The 18,558-nt window shown below is 36.1% G+C and overlaps 2 protein-coding genes across 2 annotated transcripts in view; both read left to right on the plus strand.

Annotated features, from left to right (window-relative positions):
• The window catches only part of LOC139967053 (mothers against decapentaplegic homolog 6-like), a 39,940-nt gene extending 28,932 nt beyond the window's left edge, over positions 1 to 11,008 (plus strand). The window contains exon 4 of the mRNA XM_071970728.1: positions 4,749 to 11,008. Coding sequence (XP_071826829.1) covers positions 4,749 to 5,290 — 542 coding nt within the window. The 3' untranslated portion in view covers positions 5,291 to 11,008. The remainder of the gene's footprint in view (positions 1 to 4,748) is intronic.
• Positions 11,009 to 11,391: 383 nt separating this feature from the next.
• Positions 11,392 to 18,558, plus strand: part of LOC139967056 (tyrosine-protein kinase Fer-like) — a 133,384-nt gene continuing 126,217 nt past the window's right edge. The window contains exon 1 of the mRNA XM_071970732.1: positions 11,392 to 11,529. The gene's annotated coding sequence lies outside the window, so the exon portion shown is untranslated. The remainder of the gene's footprint in view (positions 11,530 to 18,558) is intronic.

The following is an 18,558-nucleotide window of genomic DNA, read 5'->3' on the forward strand; positions in this document are numbered from 1 at the left end:
GTGTGTTTATAAGTTGGTACAGTGCTCCAAATTCTCGAGTTAAATCAACCTGTTTTAATATCCGATGTGAAATGCGGATCTAAACGTTTGGGAGCTTTACCTCCATCATTCAAGGTGCAATGTTGGCTGTAATAGAGTATGTTTACATCTACAAAGCTGTAGCTGTGGAGTATGGTAGTCCACACAATTCCATGTAGTAAATTCAATGAAAAGCGCCGCTTTAAAGAAAACGTTTGGCACTGAGCTCAGAAAGCCTGCCTACTTGTTTTCTTGCCTGATTTTTAAACCAATAAATTGTGCTGAAACTGATAAATCTCTCTCTACGTTACAGCATATGTCAGAAGTGTGAAAACAACTAGACTGGGTAGCAAACTCCCAATTGTATTAAAATAAGGCTATGAGGAGTCTTGTTTTCCCCCTATTTTGCCAGCAGAAGTTATTCTCACAGCCAGGCTGCCATATATTTATTGTTCAGCTTCACCTGTTATATTTGAAGTCAAATGTGTAGGCTAGTCTTGATGAGTGGAAACAGATGGTATACTCTAGAGATGGCTGGCATGGCTTCATGGAGCAAAATAGGATGACATTTGGTATTACCCTTCAGCCATCATAAATACTCAGAGTTGTTTGTAACTATAATTTATCCATGGGAACATGGGCTACAGGATCAAACTCCGGAGCTCGTGGGGAATTTGGGGAGATTTTATATGCGCAAATATGTTATATTGTCAGTCCCCTTAGTTACAGAGAAACTGGCAGACAGTATAACAGTGATAAGCCAGACAACGCCAGTTGCAGTACTGTTGGTGTTCGTTTGACAATGAGATCTCTTAATGTATAATCTCTAATATACACACAATTAGTGAGGACTTGTAACTGACTAATCCAATGCACTGTACCTGTGTCAAAGTCTAGCGGGAATTGGGACAAGTCGCATTCTGTAGAGTAACTCTTAGCTTATCCAAAGAATCCCCAACTTGAAAAAGATAAGTTTGAACATTTAAACAGATAAATCTTTAAAGCTTGAGAGGGGACAATAGAAAGTTATGACTTGGCCCGAAAAAATTTGTTCAAAACCTAGATTCTTTAATCTTTTTATAAACGAAGTACTTGAATGATAAGTCAGACCACTGTGGCAGGAGGTGGAGGAGTGAACTGTCAGGGAAGTGTATGAATAAAAAGAGTTCATATTAATATATAAAAATATATTGAACTTTCCATCAAAACCTCTCCCAATTTAGTGGTCTTTAAAATCTAACAGTGAGTGGTAACATATTGGTTGATACACAAAGATAAATACACAAGAAGTGTGTCTACTATGTGGAAACATCATTGGGAAATCAATGTCTTACAAAACAGCGTTCTCTCTCGTGACAGTTCTTGTGGATTTCAAGGCTCTTTTGAAAATCTCCTGTCATAAACAGTTTCTTTTCCCAAGAAAATCCTCCTCAAAGGAGGAGAAGGGATCTGTGTATTGTCAAAGTCTGGTGGCTATTCTCTGGTTCATAAAAGGCTTAAAATTGTCAGTGGAGAAGCTTGTTCTGTTGTGTGTTCCTTGGTAATCCATGTGGTTAACCATAGAACTTGGCCTTACAATCACACTGGCTCAAGTACTAACATAACTATGGAGGGGTTTTTATTTGTGGTCAGATATGAGCTTCCATGGGTTATCTCCAGAGAGACGAAAGTTTTCTTGAAAGTTGAGAGAGAAATATGCAAAATTAACCTTTCCCTCCCCATCCCCCCTCACTTGAATGAATCTAAACTAGCCAACTTGATATATGTGACACAGAAAACAAAGGCACCCTTGTGGGAGCCATGGAACTACAGATTTATGTAGCCTTAGATCATAGGCAACTACTCTAGAACCCTATGGTAGGGAAGAAGTAAATTCTTCTACTGTCCAGTATATTTTCATCTTTTGATTACAAGTAGAGCTGTATGTTGAAGGTTGTTTGGGATGGACAATTTATCATGAATTACCATACCTAATTACATTATAATTGGTATAACTCTCAAGATACCCACACAAACAGATATATTTTCTTCTCTCACCAAATGAATGTTATAATAAATTTTATGACAGCAATGAATGATTCCTTTAAATTCAAAAACTTATAAGAGATTAAGCAGAATTTTAATATTTCCCTTCATTACTTAAATCCAATGTTAATAAAGTCAAGCTGGTGAACTGAATACTTCAAAGGACATTTTGGTATCAAATCATATCATAAGCAATACTCATATTTAAATGAACAGTATTAAGCATACTTTAAATATGTGAACTTTATTTTTTTTTAATAATGCATAACTTCCTAATTTTGGGGTCTTCATTTTCATCTAAAAGTAAAAAAAACTTTTCAGATACAAATAATAATAATGGATTCATTGCTGAAGGCAATATCAGCGGTTGGTAACCCTTTTTTCCCCCTTTTTTTGTATTTTGTTTTTAGAAAGAAAAAAATGCATTAAAGCCAGATCATTAGGGACGTTTTTAGCAGAATTTTGTGATTTTACCACACAAGCAGTGCACGTAGGACAAAGTGCCACCATGCACGCACGCATACACAATGACCAAATTCATACTTGGCTGTGTACATTACCGATAAACAGTGGAGAGAGAATATGATGGCTTCAATAATCTGCTGACTGTCCCCGGCCTAGCGCAGCAGCTTAATATAAATGACTTCAAAATGTGCCTTGGAGGTTTTGTGACACGCAAATACATTTTCAGGAGTATTTGGCTTTGAGAGTGGGAAGAGGTCATATCATTCATCCAGGACAGACTTTGTGTCTCCCTTGAGTTGGTCTTTGAAGAGGATAGGTCAAGAGAGGGGTGAGCCGAAAAGTGAAGGGGAGAAATAGATTGATAGGAGGAACTGGATTGATGGTAACAAACTTGAAGGAGTAGAATCCATTCCCTGACAAATCCCATGACAATAAATCCAGGCTAATGGCACCAAGTATCTTTGTGTTTGTATATATACAGTATATATATATATATATACATATATATATATATCACATATAATACAAGATATACAAATTACACCATATTGCTACCCTGGGTTTCACATATATATATATATATCACATATAATACAAGATATACAAATTACACCATATTGCTACCCTGGGTTTCACGCACGCATAGAGCAAGGATCTTCAGGCAAGTGGATGATCAAAACAGACTACTTCTTTTTCAACAGTTTACGGTTCGATAGCTTGGAGTACCTTGCCACTGAGGCTGGGTAGTTGGGTGGCTATTTTCCAAAAGCAGATTATGTGTAGTGCTAACTTGTAGTCGAGTAATTGCAAAATAGGTTTTGAGTGCGATTTATCCAACTTCCAAAAGTGTAATCGCGACTACTAGCGATTTATGGATTACGACTATCACCACTAGAAATATTAATAGTACATCATTTATCATAACATCACCATCTTTACTTGTTAGTTTAGTAGCTGCAAGTATAATTAGGATGTACCAATCCTACATGAGCCATATTATTTAGAGTTAAAAGCTAAATAAATGTGTTAATGTCATTCAATCATTCCCTTTCAATGTTGTATTTCTGGACACAAAATAAATCATGTAGGGTGAGTAATCCTTCTGTGATTGCAAACTTATTTTGGACTTGTATATTATACTAATAATTTGAACTAGTATTTACTAAAGAACCTCTTGTAATGCGCAAGTGCTGACAAACTACGACATTACCCGTGGTTTTGACTGACAAATTAAAGAGCGAGTAACAGGTAGGGACAGCTCAAGGATTAGATTGTTTTAAATCTCACACGTACTTACCATGAGAGACAAAAGTACTTACCATGTGAGACAAAAGTTTCCAAAGTTTGATAAAACTCTAATCAACTAACTTTTTAAAGGAATGGCTGACTTCCTGTGAGGTCATTGTACAGTTTAGGTGTAACTTTGTTTGTTACTCTTGTAACTGTTTCTATTTTATTTGTGATGCATCATTTAAAAGTGGAGGGGTGCTTTAGAGTGTGTTACCACACTTTATATTCCCCATCCTTACCACTTGAATTACATGAATATGAAGTGGATTTTTTTCAGATATCATTCAAGTGCGCTTATCTTTTGCCAGAGTTGTTTGCAGGCTGGGATAGCAGACTCCCAAACATTTCTTTCTTTCTCTTATTATTTTTTTCTCTTATTAGTTTTTTCTCGTATTTCTTTCTTTTGGGAGGCAGATTGCTCCAGACAATGCAACAGATTATGCAACACTATGGTAAATAGTGAAAGTAGATGTTGATCAAGGATAAAGAAAAGTATAATTTCCATGATTTTGATGCAAACATGTCTAAATTAAAAAACCAAACTAGTCATCAGCAATACACATATATAATAATAATAATAAATGAGACTCATATCACACCAAATCAGTAGACAAAAATCACTGCTCACTACAAAGAAAGCAAATTAATATCATCTGTTTCTTGCATTAACTTCAGCGACATCTCTAGATTACTCTCAAAATATATGTAGGATTGTCAAAATTTAGTACTGTAGATAGTTTTGCATGCTTAACTTGGTAACGATCAGCCATCAGTAACTACTGGCACCTTTACTGTTACCTGCCTGGTGTAACGGTACACAATTGATACAATGTATATAAATTTGACTTTGGTCCCCTCATGGGAAAGATTGTCCATTATTCTGAAGACAGATTCTTTGAAAATCGTTTCTATAAAAAGCCCTTTTCTTTGTTTCTGATTCTTTTGAACAGATGCGGAGGAAGACGAGCTGCATAGAAGGCGGCATTGGTGTAACGTGGCCTACTGGGAGAATCGCACACGAGTTGGACGCATGTACACGGTATTCAATGATCATGTAAATATCTTTTTAGAGCTACCTCATGGGAACGGATTTTGCTTGGGTCTGTTACACAGGGAAAACAGATCCGAGCCTGTCGTGAGAACTAGAATGAAAATTGGCTGTGGACTTACACTCAGTCTGGAGTCCGACGGTGTGTGGGCGTATAATCGCAGCAACTATGCCTTATTTGTGAACTCTCTCACGCTGAATTGGCCGCCCTCACGGACGTTTCGAGTCTGCAGAATTGAGCCGGGATTTTCTCTGAAGATTTACGACTTTGCAAAGTCCAAACTGTTAGAACTGGACAAGAGGGAGCCCCAGCCGCCGGATGGGCCCATCAACACACGGTCCATACAGATAAGTTTCATTAAAGGTTGGGGGCCGAGATATTCAAGACAATTTATCACTTCCTGTCCGTGTTGGCTGGAAGTTATTTTAAGCCCTCCGCGGTGACAGACGAATGCAGGAGAGAGAGAGAGTCGGATTCGAGATGCATTCTACGGTGATGAAGAAAATCCTATCATGATATTTTATATTCTATATTCTATATATGAAACTTGTATATAATAATTCTTTTTACAATTATTTATGGTAAAAAAACAACAGTGGTACCATACTGTACCGACCATGTCAGTGTGCATCTACTTTCAATCATTTCTCTCTGGTTGTGAGTAAATTCTAACCCTAAGCATATGCAAAAAAAAAAGACATTTTTTTGTTGTCGTTATTCTGGCAAATATGCTGGTGCTCTCTCTCCTTCTGAATATATAACGTAAATATATCAAAAATGTATATTCCCCCCATTCTAAAGTTTTAAGGTAAAATTTATTTATTGGCTCCAAGCATTTATAATAAGTTTTAGGAAAGAAAGTTACAATATAGCACAAAATCTTCATCATCAGGGAGTGACATTTGGTGGCGACGAAAAAAGTATTTTTTCATTGGTCCATATGAGCATGTCCAAAATGCATTTAAATACGACAGAGAAATATAATAATACATGGTCATTGAAAAAAATTGATCATTTTGCATGTTCTGAAGTTTAAATGGAAGGAAGAAATTATGACTTTATGAGGAAGTACGTACGGTCAGATCATGAGTTCTAATTAATAAATATGGTTAATACATATGCATACATATGGTTAATACATATGCATACATATGGTTAATACATATGCATACATATGGTTAATACGTATGCATACATATGGTTTTCCAACCCAATACTTGCCAGTATATTGCACTGTCAGAATGTGTGAACTACTTACATCGTTGGAGAATGTAGATTACGCATGTATGGAGAGGAGACAATTTTTTCGTAAGATAATAATTATTAATTACTTGTCTAGCTGCTTTGACATTTCAGCAGGGACAATTTAAAGGGACAAGGGAGATATCGCCAAATGCTATCGTATATTCTGGCAGGCAAATGTAATACCTCCTTGTATAGTATTTCATGCACATCTCAAGTAATTAAGTGGTGTTCAGTTAATCCTAAAAAGAGTATTTGTCTTAAATATTGTAAGAATGGAGAGAGTTACAAGTAGCAACTCTACAAGAGCTGTGAAAAGGTAATCATGCATTAATGGGTAATAAGGGAATGGTGGGTGGATGAAGAAGGGATGGTGGGGGGGGGGAGGGGAGGGGGTAAACAGGGCCTGGTTGCTGTATTCAGGGTAGCATTAAATTTCATCCCCCAGCCATTTGTGTTGTCAAGAAAAGTTCTGCCAGTCAAAAAAGGCTCATTAACAGTATTGTTGTTCAACTCTGGATGTGTTTGTGAGGGGGAGAGGTATGGTTTGCTATGTTATACCGCACTCTCTGAAGGGACCTAATGTAGCTTCTAATGGAATTATGGCAAAGCATGAAGAAATATTGTTCCTCTCTGGTATCAAGATATGGTGATGTTTTGTTTGTTACTATGACAACACTATTATTCTACAAATATATTTCATCAAGAAAAACCAAGTTTGTAAGCAAAGAAAGTAAGCCAGGGTTGTGATGCTAGTTACTGTTGCCGGAAACTGAGTTTCATTCTCTTAAGAGGTAGCTAAATTGTGGCAGGGTGCCACTTTTACATAATAGACCTGAGCTCTTTTAAACTTTTGACTTTAACACAACCCATGTGGCTACTCATTAAATACTGTACCAATACCAAACAACAAATCATTCATGTAACCTTTGACCCTTTGTTGTTCCATGTCTCTAAGATGGTCCATCCAACAGGTTCATAATGAGCTTGTAATATCTGCTATACTATGTAGGGATGACTACCATTGTATGTCGGTGCAAATAGAAGAAATAAACAAATTGGTAAATACTTTATTGCTGCAGGGTACTCTGGTAGTTTAGTGAAGGTAAGAACATTTGACAAAGGTATACAAGAATTTGTTTCCTGCTGCCCATCTTGTGACACTAGCCTTTTCCACACTGTTATGAATTCAGTGTTTAGCATACATGTGGAGGTTAGCTGAGAATGTAATATTGTACAATGTGACATCCATAGTGAGTAGTGAGATTGTTTGATATGTCTCCCTCTAGAGTTCACGGTACATCTCTGTCCCTGAAAGCACAGTGTATTTAATGTCACTTAAAAGTACTTTCAATCATATTTAAATTTCACAATGGCACAATCCATTCTACACATTCTTATATGATTTATACTTCACCCCTGAAGTACTAGCCCACACTGGCAATTGCTTCTCCCATAAAGTATTGCTTGTGTAGCCTAGGACATTGTTTGGAAGTGCCTATTAATGAAACATTGGATAGCAATGGAATGTTGTATATTATTGCTAGGCAGATATTAACATATTATGGTAATGTTGGAGGAAACACATCAGAATTTCTGTCTTTTGCTCGGAAAGACCTAAACTAGTAAACTCAAATGATTCCTTGGCTATTAACAGAGCTCACAGTCAATTCAAAAATATGAAGCTTTGTAAATGGTATGTGGTCATTATTGCATCACCAGGACGAAAAAAATTCCTCTGCAAAGCTTTTAAGTTCATTTTATGTTAACGAACGTTACCATATATTGTAAAATCTGGCTCAAAATATGAAAAAATTGAAATTCAGAGGATGATGTTATTGGTTTGGGGTTTACCAATGGACTCAGAATTTGAAGGTCTGTGAGAAGACCAACCAACCTTAAGGTAAATTTGATGAAAGTTCTAGCAATACAATGGCCCATAATAGAGAATTTGCTTTGTGCTATAATGTTGTGACTGTGAGGTCCTGTGTAGGTCTGGTGCCATCCAACAGAATTAAAATTCTGTAAGGAATGCAATGCCTGCAAGAAGTGTAAAATTGCCATCTACAAGTGTTATAAAATACCACGGCTTGGACATGTTTCATGAAGTTTAAGAGCTACGACGGCCTGCCTTAGAAATAAAGCTTGAACGTTGATGTCAGTAGAAGTTAAGTGGTGTTTACAAAAATACAAAAGTTGGGCATGACCAGTAATTGGAAGGTATTAATACTGCTAATAACAAATGGATAGTTTAGTCTGTGGGGTGCCAAATGTGCATGTAATGACAGATGTTCGCTTAGTACCAAGGTTACATGCTTTCATCAAGTGCCTTAGGTTACCTCGACAACTATTAAATTGCTTTGGAAATAAACAGCAAACTTTCTTGTCAGTCCGCAGCAGTTTTATGTAAAGGTTTTCAAAACCGGTTGTTTTCATACGTGAATAATGTAATATTCCATGCCTAGGAGGATGGAAAGAACATGTTTATTGCACAATCAAACACATTGGCACAGTTCATGAACGAGGAAGTAAGTGACAGTGAGGAGGGACAGTTTAGTAACCATAGGATACAAACATGTTAATGAAACAAAGCATATAGCTTTAATATCTAGCTGCTCTGGATTCCTGTCGATATAAAGTTATTTATGAACAGAAGTTTAAAGTCCAATGGTCACTAGTCTCCATTTGAAGTCCAGTGGTCATAAGTCTCCATTGTATTCTAACCTACCGTTTCTTTGCTCTTTCAAAATACATTCTTATTTTCAGTGTTAATGAACTGGGCCTGCTTGTTGCTGAAATGATAAAATGTGAGGGTGGAATGTCGTGTAGGCTTGCCAGGCAACGGGCTAATCTTCGTGGCCCAAACTTCAATATAATAACTTTAAAGTGCTTTTGGTAGTGTTAATCTTAATTCTTATAGCCTTAATTTAAAATGCAGATATCATAATATGTATGTAAGTGTTTCCAGAGGTGAAAGTTATTTAATCAGATCGTCTCACACAACCTCACCATCCAATCCTACCATAACATGTGTGCCCCGCCAATATTTGTTTTGACCAGTTAACCACGATATGACTAGTATTTCTACAGAGGGCTACATTGAAATCTTCAATATGTGATGGTGGATTGATTGGTTTAACTTCATTTCCAGACTATCCCTTTAAAACTGAATGGAGGCTGACTGCAACAATATTTTTATGCGAAAATTTGCTTGAAATGCCAGAGGACTACTGAATTTCCCTTTATTTGAATATTTTCTATTTGTGACGAACACAGAAAGAGCATAGCAATATGAAGATGCTAGGTTTAAATTATCCAACAGAATCGGGCAAACCAACCATCGGCAAGTCATTGACCTAAAGCTATATGTGTTTGGTAGGAATTTGACAGGACGGTGTTTAATTTTATTTATATCACAAAAAAAAAAATAATAATGTGCAAAGGGACAAATACATGTTTGTGAAAAACATGTTTTCAACCGACAAATTATTTCTCTACATCCTTTCAATAGCACCACATGACAAGATGATTGGTAAAAAGATATACATATCTCTATATATAAATATATATATCTCTATATATATATATTTATCTATATATATATATATATATATATATATATATATATATCTATTTATTTATATATATATGTATATATTCTGGAATATCTTGAATTGCCTCTGCAATTAAAGTTGACCATACAAGCCAGTAAAATGGAAAAGTTGATTTCCAAGGCCTATCAGGATGGTAATAGTCCCCTGTGGGCATTAAAAAAAGACTTATTATAACTTCATTTGGTTCGTGGGGGTACTTGGAGACATAGCACTCGCTGGCTTTAACCTTAATATGAAGTAGACAGGAACCTTGCCAAATATTCTGACAAAATCTAGCAAAAGGAATTTACTACCAAGTGTAGAAATCAGTAAACGATAAAGTTTATAGGACGACTTCAGTTTGGTACGAAGGAGGAGGTGATGGGTTTCAAGAAGTGGCAATCTGATAAGGTAGTTTTGTGACGCAGTATTAATTTTGAGTGTGCAATGTCTCGTGTCCATTCACGCATTCTGTATGTGTAGAAAATGAAAAGACATGTTTATTATGTCAGTTGACTTCTTTCAAATCAAAAGTTGTGAAGGACAAAGTTCAAAAGTAAGATTATGAACTGTTATCGGTATTTATATGTGTATATATATATATATATATATATATAATATATATGTATGTATGTATATATATATATATATATATTAATACACATATTTATATATATAAGTTAAACCTGAACCGACAGACTCATATCAAATTTGCGTTTGATGTAATATCACTTTGTGGGGAATGTTTTAATGAGTCTTAACCATATCATTGTCCATAATGGAGTAAAGACCAGTTTCTGACTCATTTCAGTATGATGAACTTTTTCTGTGTGTTCCTTATTGTTGAGGATAAAGGAAACTGATAGGAAATACAGATCCCTATTTGTGCATGGACATGTCTAAATTGTAGGCCAACGTGTAAGGATTAAGTTTGATTTTAATGTTATTAATACACAATGTATCGCTAACCTATAATTGATGAATGTAAGCAGTATGTTAAGGTTAATTTATCGTTGAAGTTTGAATTCATGAAATATGTTTGGATGCCATTCTGTTGTGAGACAGTAAATGTAAAACAGGATTGCATGGAATAATTCTTACTATATCATAACTAAGTTCTGTTCATGCAAGTTTGTACTCCATTCTTTTTACCCAAATTTAAAGAAGGAAGGAAAGAAAGAAAAAAAAAGAACAATATCTCTACGGAGTAGGGAATCCCCCTCTTTCATTGATATTTTAGAGGGAGCACTTAGAAGGTTATTATATATTGTCATTAAAAATCCTCATTCTGGAGGAGAAATACAGAAAGATACAACTATGAAATAATTTGTCATCGTCTTACTTGTGTACTTTGTTTTAGGTACTGTGTCAATCAATGTAAAGGAGCAACTGTTTCTTTCAGATGTTTTGACGAAAGGTAACAGAAATCTTATGTAACACTTATTGCGTATCTGTGTATGACAAGTATGCTGATAAACACAGTACGCCCAAATTCAAAATTGTACTTGGCTGTTGAATTTCACACTTGGTGTATAAATCATTCCATACTCGCTACACATCCCAGTTGTATCTTCGCGCCTCGTTTATCTGTCTCCATACAACCTTAGCACTTTCGTTCTACCGTGCCTATAATGAACTGGTAACCTATTAGCACTGTGCGCCCTCTAAGCCGGAACCACCACATCCGGTCAATGCCCTCCCAGCTCTTTCTACGATCTAACTGTGTCAGCTTCGCACGATTATCGTCTGGGATTAATTTCTACGTAATTCGTTCGGAACAGTGACCAAGGATTCTATATTTTTCATCCATTGGATACTGAAGTAACTTTACCAGTCGTGCGCAGCCGGTAAGTATCCTTCTTTTTGCTCAGGGAGGGATTTGGGGGAATTTTGGGGACCAATTATCGCATCGTTAAATTCATATAGTCCTCAGTACGGGTGGCAGTTCCGCGAACTGTCTACCCTAGTTTTCCAGTCTTAGCACCTTAACGGAGGGTTTCAGTGGTTCTTTTGCTCACTGGCTTCACTTTTCATTGGGTGGTTTTGCTTGGGCCAGTTTCGTGACTAATCATGTAAGCCGCGGGCATCTAGTTGAAGCACGTTGTTAAGCTACTTCTCCGTATCGCTACTCTTTGTTAGCTTATCTACCTCCCCCTGTATTATCCCGTTGCACTTGTTATAGTTTGTATTAAGCATTATTCTTCATAGCTCCGGGTTCAGAGATGTCGTCCCGTAGTCAGCTAAAATGTATAAATTGTTCGATGTTCCGTCCAAGGAGAGCATGGGACGACCACGATCTTTACCCGAAATGTCGGACGTGTACCAGACGGGACCCTTGTCTTGTGTACATTCAGTTTTCACCCAATCAATGGCAGATCGATAGCTCTCGGAGTTATTTTGTAGAGAATAAAAGGTCTTAGGAGGTCAAGCATGAAAACCTTATGAACACAATTTCCTACAAGTAAATCTCGGATGAGCGTGACACTTGGTCTTTATCTCCATATCTTCATGTGCATTGTGATATCCATCCATTATAAGCTCCATTCAAACAGGCAACTCCTAAGTTATCAACTGTCATTTAGAAAGCCTTTCTAAAATAAATCTACACCTACGAATTAATTATTAAATCTTTGAACATTTCTCTCGAGAAATAATAAGGATTTACACGTTCAGCTTGATCGAAGTATACGTTTGACTCTGAGTTTCGGCGGCCATTTCCTTTCTCTTAATGGTTATTACTTTCCTATTCTAAACTAACAATGTTAGGATTACTGCTAGTGTGTAATATACGTGCACACACTCTTCCAAACCTATGCACTGTTTTTATGGAAAAAGAAAGAGAAAAAACATGGTACAGACATCTCATCATACAGTACATTTTAAGACTGTCATTTCATACACAGATAATAACATCAAATTTTCCAATTAGTGTCACTTTGTGTCCAACACTTTGTCATGTTACACAGTGGCAGACACGATTAAGGAGAAATGGCTGAAGTTGAAAGACCGGTCTACAGTGTCATTTTATCATTTATCATGTCCACCTCTCTCTCTCTGCTGAGAAGGATGACTTTAGACAGAACTTTATTAAAGTCCAAGAAAATGAAGAATCTGACTGGTGGTGTTGCTTCAAATAGCAATCTTGGTTCTCAAGATATTGAGGTTTAAAATATGCTATGTAATGGATGAAATTCAAAGCTTCATTCGGTGTTCATCTACTTTTGAACAAATGCAGTATCGAGGTCACGTACATAAACTGAAAACCAAAAAACCTTCAATGGTTCCAATGCCCAAACATATTCACAGTAGAGTGGTATCTGATACATGTTAATATTCATGAACTTGTGCACAACAAAATGAAGAGGCATCTACCTACTAAATATGACATTGAATTAACTTGTGTTTGTTGAGATATTGTGTTTACAAACTGTTTTTGACGATTTCCCATTATACCCCACACAGTCATGAATATTTATGAGGTAAACATTGTTGTTGCACAAAACATGTACTTACTAGGAAGTTACATCATCATACCAAGTATGAACTAAATCGGACATACGGGTTGAAGAAATATTGACATTTAAAAAAATATGTTAAGCCCCGTAACAATTAGCCTTCGGCATCGTAACACAAAATGGTGCCATATCAAACGTTGTTTACAGCTGGTTCTAAAGTATTCCGCTAAAACCGTTTTCTCCATCAGCCCTGCAAAATAGCACTGTGTATCCTGCAAACTATTTCCTACTCCCTGGCCTCTTCATAGCGTTAGCAGAACACGATAGCCGTTTGTATTTACAAATGATAAAATCTGCAGTTTCGAACAGATGCTAAAAGTGAAGCAAACATCTGTGGTTTATGTGTGAGATATCTTTGTTTTGAATATTCGTTAAATATGTAAGGAAAATACTGCTCCATTTTGGCGATATTTTTCAAATCTCGTGGTCAGGGAAGGGGTTACTGCTGCCATTTTGACGTAGTGATGTCGTAGTGTTAGTGCAGTTAGATTGTGCAACGTCTTACTTTTTCCTTTGCTTTTCCTCTCAGCGCGAATGTAAACAGTGTTGACACTGAAACGAATGCCACTGTACGATCTTGTTAAGAACTTCAATGGTTTGGTACGACCTTATCTATTACAGAAATAAATATTTAATAAAGTAAGTAAACAAAAGGAATCAAGCATACTTGGATCGATGATATTATAAATACGTTTACTTGCTCTTATGTCGTGTTTGTATAACGGAAACTAAAACAATGAAACAGAACTCTTTAGGAAAGTTTTTCATCATATTTCTATATAAAAAAAATAATGATGATTTGGTTTGCTAATCCTTTAAATGGTCTACAAGCTTAGTCATCAAATCCGGGGATTCCATTTTCGCTCCCTTTCCCCCCCTTTCTTTTCTTTATACAAACCAGACAACATGTTATCAATAATCAAGAAATTGAGATATAATAATTAGGCATTAAATAGCATAATCTTCAAAACACAAAGTTATGTTAGATTTCACCCCTGAAAATACAAGTTCTGGCAAGTCGTTTTTGTTCTCCACCTTACATACACCAACTTGTGAGGGATGGTATTTTATATACTTGAGTGCTGCAAATTTAGCCAGATGTATAAACCACTTATAGAAAGATACTCTTCATTGCATATATATGGTCAGGTTACATGGTTAAGAATCGAGTATGGAATAAGATACAACTTCAACGAGAATATGTGACCACAGAAAAGGTGTCAGACAACTCTCCATTCTAATTATTATTCGGTGACATGGTAGACAAATATTCACTCAACGGTCATTTATTCTCCTTTGAACTCTGTCACTATACAATAGTGAGGAGACGTTCAACAAGTGGGGCAATGCAGTTTGGATCGATTAATCAGAATAGAAACAAGTGTTGCTAATTGTTCAAATGAAGTTACACATAATTAAAAAAGATGAGATAATAAAGTCAATTTTGAAATCTTTTTACTTATTGCCCCTCATATCCTTCAGGTTTTAACCGATGTCACTCCTACTACATCAGTTACAATTGCAGTTTCCTTAGTGTATGTTTCATAGTAATTTATTCATTTCTGGGAGGTTCATTGCCTCAGAGGTTGTTGCCTGCTATATATATACGCTTGGTTGGCCACCTACCCTGTAATTCTTATTTTGGCCTTTGACCAGTGAGGCATGCTTTGTAATGGTTACAGTCTTCTGATTACATATCTGCTAATGAATCGCCGCATATCTCTCAGTGATGCAAACAAATAGAATTTAATCAACAGAAACTGAATGTAGAAGGTAGTGACGTCAATGTTAACAGATTGTGCATCATACCAGTTAAAAGCACAACAAATTGTAAACCAGACCAGTAAAAGCACACAGGATGGTGTATAATGTACGCATTATATTGTTAGTTTACTACTTTGTTAATTTGTTAATCTCTGTTAATTTATTAATCTTTACTTCTCTGTTAATTTACCCATATTTTTCGGCCTCAATAACTGAACATATGATGACACGATGTGAACAGTGTAGTATTCGATGGCACCATAAAGCTTCCATATTAAATGCAGAAATGGGGGTGGGGGTGGGGAGACTTCTCGTGTGTTAGGGAATGTTTAAATGACATCTCAACATGTACTCCGAAAGGAATCGATTAGAAATGCTCGGCAAAATGTTATATGCTAATGCGCTAACTGCAGATCTTTTCTCAAAGAAATGACTTCCACTATGCCCTCATATTCTCAGGTATGTTTAAGTTTCTTGAAAATTGGCCATTAGTTGATGAAACTCATAAAAAGGGACACTGCTCAAGAAAATTAATAACCGACGGTAACATTGTCGGTTGCGAAATGAAACCATAATCAGTCAAATGAAGCATTTTAGCAGTCTGAAATGTGCTGAAATTTGAATAACCCACATGTTGAAACGTTTTGCATTAAATTGCTTAACTAACAGTAAATTGAGCATTTTACCAGCTGCATAAATTGATTGAGGATTGTAAGCAATCATGACTTGCTCATTTTTCCTCACCGTTAAAAGTAATAAATTTATAAACTTGACGTAAATTTTACAAATTAAACTTTCAAATCTTATCAAGCCATCCTTTTCCTCAGTGAACATTTACAAAAAAAAGTTTACGGAAGATTAAAACGTTCGTACTGATTTCGATGGCAAATTAAAGCTTCCGTATGGACGTCTTAATTACGTTTTAAGAAGGCCTCAAGTCCGTAATAAAAACATGAGACGTCGGAAGCCTTGGTAAGACCGTAAGTAAGACCCTGTATGATAAAGGGACTTCACTGCCGACTACGCTATAGCCTAGCCTGTGAGTCCAACACATTGGTATAACAAAGTGTCGTATTACAAGTTACACAGTATTACCCTCCATTAGTATATCGTCAAGGGAGAGAAACCTGCTCTTCTTCAACCGAGTCATTGCTCATTAGGCATTATCCTACCGCGAACAAAACTAATTAAAATCATATTTTCGCGCAAACGAAAGTAAAACATTCGGGTACAATTTCAGAATCGATTGCCATGAAAAGGAACATTATCTATTTATCCGAAACTTTTTAAGTACGTAATGTCTATATTTATGATAACAAAGTGGACATTATATCTTACGATGGTAACAGGATATGTATTGAGAATGTCTACACTTTTTTTCTGGGGGGGGGAGGGGGGGGGGGCTGCTATGTTGCTCATATGAAGTTAAAAGAACATTAAGGCCTGCACTGAGTAATCGTCGTCATCATCATATTAGCGTCATTGGAGCAATCCAGATATTTATAATATTTTAAAGCTGAATATCTTGATAACCGACAAAGCTATAGAAACACTACAAACCTCTCAACTATTTCTTTGTTCTTAGAAGATGACCTATCAAGACTAAACGTCTTTCCTGAAATCATCCTAAAATGATCTTTGACCTTCACAAAAAACAGTAGGGTTTCTGTCCCATGCAAGATGTATCTACATACTAAGTATGAAGTTCATCCAAGCTTTTGCATTGGCAGTTTTCATCTTTACAAGGTTTGCATAGTTTGTCACAATTATACGCACGCGCAAATACACATACACACCATCACCATCGCAGAGATTTTTTTCCGCCTTTGGCAAGTGATAATCAAACTATAGTATGAAATGTTTCCCCTAAAGGAAACGAGGGCGGTATTGAAGAACATAGCATGCATAGACTCCGGAAGTGAGACCTGACTAATTCGCATATGACATTACAAGGGTCCTACCTGTACCGAGTAAGATTTGTAGCAGGGATTCTACTCGTACTGCATAGGGTTGGCATGTAATATACATTTTTGAGTAGTCGAATGAGGACATTATTTCAGAATACATAAAATACAACACGTATGTTCGTCGTACATCTTCTGCCGTGCAAGCAGTTAATTTCGTTATAGATATATATTCCACTTTTGTTGTTAATTTAAAACCACGTTACGTTATCCCTATCAACATTATGGTTCTAACCAAAGCTTCAGGTATACGGAGTATTGTATAGGGGGTTACCGATTTCTGTATCAAACGCACCATATTTTATCGTTCAAAGACATGTTAATTAAATATTATTATAAACATTTACGAATTTAGTAAGAATCAAGTACAATTTTAATTGTCCTTTGATAATTTTATTCTACCTTGAATGATTTTTCTAACATTGACAAGCAGTGCAAACTCTACGATTTAGTAATAACAACCTCTTTGAGAAATGACGGTCTGCCCAAAGGATTTGTACCAACAATGTCTTCGGCTTTGAGTACAGCGTTTCTGTATGTTGCCGTGTTGGACGAATCTAACCGTAATATATAGTAATTACCGACTTTGCGATCCGAGTTATAGTCATTGTCTATACTTTGCAATCCACGGTCCCCCTCGAGACACCCCCCCCCCCAAAGAAGGGGGAGTGAAAAACCTGGCAAATTGTGCTCGAAAGAAATAGCTCATCAGTTGTATCGTATATGTGTGTTCCGGAGCCGGCTATAATCAAGTTAATAAAACTGTTCATACAACGGACAGGAATTTCGTTTTTTTTTACAGACCATTGAATGATAGTGAATGAAGTTGAACGCCCATCTATTCATATCGATTTAAGTACCGGTCTCTCTTTGTTACAAGCGTCCAACAAAGAATATCTGTTTTTATTTCGGTTTGGTTTGCGATAATTTGTTGTGATTCCCATTATCTGTACAGTTATTGAATACAAATAATAATTGTGCACGTTGTAATGGATAAGGTAAACAAGTTTAACTGTTACAGTCAGACATATACCGTGCGTTACTGTATGTATAGTGTACCGGCCTGCTCGCGGTTCATCGCGACCAAAAACGAAATTTAGTAAGTCAAAATTATCAGGAGAGATAAGTAAATTCACATTGAACAACTATATGTAAATACAGAGTAGTACATACCAAAATTGGATCAATTGCATAGTTGGGAGTTGTTAAATATAGTCCGAATATGTGAGATATTGTCTGCTTTAAAGTTTCAAGCAAAATATATGGGCCCTACATTATACTATCATGTGTTTCAGATCGCGAAACCTTCTGCCAGCATAATTTGGGAAATTACTCTCGCATTAAAGCCTCTTTCCGAGCCGATTGATTGTCGACAATATCAGCTATTTTAATATATATATATATATATATATATATATATATATATATATATATATATATATATATATATATATATATATATATATATATATATATATATATATATATATATATATATATTATATGTATGTATATAGTTTCAGCGGTTGGTGTACGGGCGTGGCTATGGTTTAAGATTACGTGATAATGAGGGCATGGTGGAAACCCAAGTCTGTTGTAAATGATTAATGAGAAAGCAGGTTCTCACCGTTTC

This window comes from Apostichopus japonicus, chromosome 4, assembly GCF_037975245.1.
Source record: "Apostichopus japonicus isolate 1M-3 chromosome 4, ASM3797524v1, whole genome shotgun sequence".
NCBI lineage: Eukaryota > Metazoa > Echinodermata > Holothuroidea > Aspidochirotida > Stichopodidae > Apostichopus > Apostichopus japonicus.